Source organism: Morone saxatilis, unplaced genomic scaffold (genome assembly GCF_004916995.1).
Source record: "Morone saxatilis isolate NCDOM2014 unplaced genomic scaffold, NCSU_SB_2.0 Contig2, whole genome shotgun sequence".
Classification (NCBI taxonomy): domain Eukaryota; kingdom Metazoa; phylum Chordata; class Actinopteri; family Moronidae; genus Morone; species Morone saxatilis.
Genome location: NW_023339762.1, coordinates 6,232,937 through 6,235,654, shown reverse-complemented (window position 1 = coordinate 6,235,654; position 2,718 = coordinate 6,232,937). Strand labels below are relative to the sequence as shown.

The window sequence follows — 2,718 nt, the reverse complement described above, 5'->3', positions numbered from 1 at the left end:
GTGTGTGTGTGTGTGTACATTAGTGTAATGTCAGGCTGTCTTTCAGTGTTTGGTGTAGTATTCTTTATTATATCCCTGTGATTTAATAATGGTGTATGTTTAAATAGCCTTTAACTATTCTGTTGGGTCAACATACACACAGATTATATACAGTATTATAAGTAGTAGTGATGTATTTGCACTCGTTCTCACCGTCTGTGGTCTCTGCTGGGTGGCGGTTTCCTGCTCGGCCTTGTGGGGGGCCATCGCCTCACTGGGAGAGCTGGAGAACAGGATCAAGTCGTCTTTGGCCCGAGAGATCTGTGGGAGATGAAGGAGAGGGAACGTTAGGGGCAGGTCAAACCTCGACTGAAAGCAGGTAACAACACGCAGCTTAAGCAGCGTGGCTGTCGGCGTGCAGCTGGTCATTATTTTTGCAGTAAATAACCGGGTGGGATGCTGGTGATGAGGAGTCATCTGCATCAGGCTCATGCAGGTGAAGGTCCAAGATTAGCGGGGTTGCTTTTTAAAGGTCAGTTCTGATAGCAGTAATTTAGAGACAAAGCTGTTAAGAGATTGTGTTTTTGGGATAGTTGGTGAGTATTTCTGTGAGGGATCTTTGCGTCTTCGGAGACTAAACGCTCCACTCAGAAACTCAGATTAAATACTTTAGATAACTTATCAAATGGTAGCCAGGTTTTAGAGAGTCACGCCCCTGAACCACTGCACTAGAATCATTTCTTGTTTAGTCATTTTTAAATCTTAAAAATCAAAGGCCAAACTAAGCCCAATATATAGTTCTACTCCTGATCTCACACAGCACAGGAGCTAGTTTAGGCTGAAGGTCATTACCATGGCAGTGCGGTGCCTCGGACACACCTAGGGTCTCTATATTTGGAAGGATGACAGCGACGAATTAAAGAGCCAGGGATGAGTCAAAACATGTGACCTAAAAGCCCAGTGTTTGGAAATGTCAGTGTAATTAAGACCTGTGTGGCTTCTGAGCGGCCAAATTGTTTTCTGCGGAGGAAGGATGTACATTTATTGTAGCAAACACAAGTATTAGATTGAAGCCCTACAAGGAGCATTCATATTGTGTTGTTTGTGGCGCCCCCTGTGGACAGACGTGGTAGTGTTTCTACTGCCCCGTTCATTGATTTCAAGGGTAACTGGACCTGTTAGCAGACATTAAGAATAACTGTATAAAAATATCCAGTCTTCCTATTGTTTTTCTAGTAGTTCATACAGAGGCATCAGTATTACATTTAGATTTTGTTTCATAACCAGTTTAAAACTCCTTGTAGTAGGTTTAAATAGATTAGTCTATCTAAATTAGTTCACACTGCTATGAAAGATGGAGAATAATACAAAATGAACTGTCATGTTAGTCTATGATCAATTTATACCTGCAAAAACTAATTTCTTTGGCCACCTGGGGGCAGCAGAAACTATTTGTGAACAGTTGCTTACTGACACATCCAGCTGTTGCGGAGCAACATTATCATTCAGGAGTCAAATATTCACTCTCCCCAAGTTGTTTTTAGTCTCCTGAGGGAAATATCTGGCTCTTTAGCTTCCAAATGCTCCACTATGTTCACCAGCTAGTCTCTAACTGTGTCTGTCTGTACAGCGGGTTTCTCTCTAACAACAGCTGCCTGGTAAGATTGTGGACTTGACTGAAGTCCTAGCTCACTGTTGGTTAAATTCCCATTTGGATGTCACTAATTGTTTTGGCTAATCTCAGAACAGTTAGAATAGAATTGAATAAAACTTTATTGTTCAGCCAAGGCCAGAAAATCATTGGAAATTGTAGTATGTGATAACAATTTCTTCTGTAGTGCTTTTAATATATCTGTAAATATGATGAAAAAGTTGTATTGGGTCCTCTTAAGTCCTTTGTTTCTACAGTACAGTAAACAATACTTGTTCATCGAAATCAACAACAGCCTCAGTGCAACACTTACAGGTATCTTAGTTGAAAAGAATAAATCAGACGGAGTTGAGGTGAGTGTGTGTGTGTGTGTGTGTGTGTAGGTGTGTGTGTAGGTGTGTGTGTAGGTGTGTGTGGGGCTATAAATGTATGAGTGGCAGTACCTTGCTGATGTCTGGCTCAGACTTGCTGGAGCACATGGTCTGCAGCTCTCTGATTAAATCCGTCTCGTCATCAGAGAACACAGACAGACCAACAGGCTCCCTGAAAGCAGAATGAAACACAATGTAGCGTCATTTACTGGTGCTGTCTGAGTTCTGTTTATGTGACTGAACCAGACACCGGTTTCATGATTGAGACGAGTCTGCTCTCTGCTGGCAGCTTGCAGTCTTACTGCTGCAGTGCCAGTGCTGCACTGTTGGACCAATACTACTGCATAATAATAATAATAATAATAATAATAATAATAATAACACATAGACAGAACACCAACCTCTGATCTTTGTCGTTAGAGATGAAGCTGACATCAGTGCTAGACAGTGAACCTGCAACACAAACATATATGAACCAAATTCAGTTCACTCAAATTACAAAAACATATTTTCACACTTACTCCTACATGAATCTATCCGAGGAAATACTTGTGGAATTTTGTTTGCTGTACATACAGCATTAGTCTATTACATTTAAAAAAACTAAACAGCCTGTTAAACACCGCCCTCTTGTGGATACTGCTGACAAAGCCAGCGTCAGTCAGTTCAGGGCTGGATCCATTTCTAGACCTCTAGACCTCACAATGGGTCAACGAA

The 2,718-nt window shown here is 41.4% G+C and overlaps 1 protein-coding gene across 1 annotated transcript in view; it reads right to left on the bottom strand.

Annotated features, from left to right (window-relative positions):
- The window catches only part of cttnbp2 (cortactin binding protein 2), an 83,965-nt gene that overhangs the window by 2,466 nt on the left and 78,781 nt on the right, over positions 1-2,718 (bottom strand). The window contains exons 20-22 of the mRNA XM_035665636.1: positions 2,403-2,454; positions 2,074-2,173; positions 193-300 (exon numbers count right to left, since the gene is read on the bottom strand). Coding sequence (XP_035521529.1) covers positions 193-300; positions 2,074-2,173; positions 2,403-2,454 — 260 coding nt within the window. The remainder of the gene's footprint in view (positions 1-192; positions 301-2,073; positions 2,174-2,402; positions 2,455-2,718) is intronic.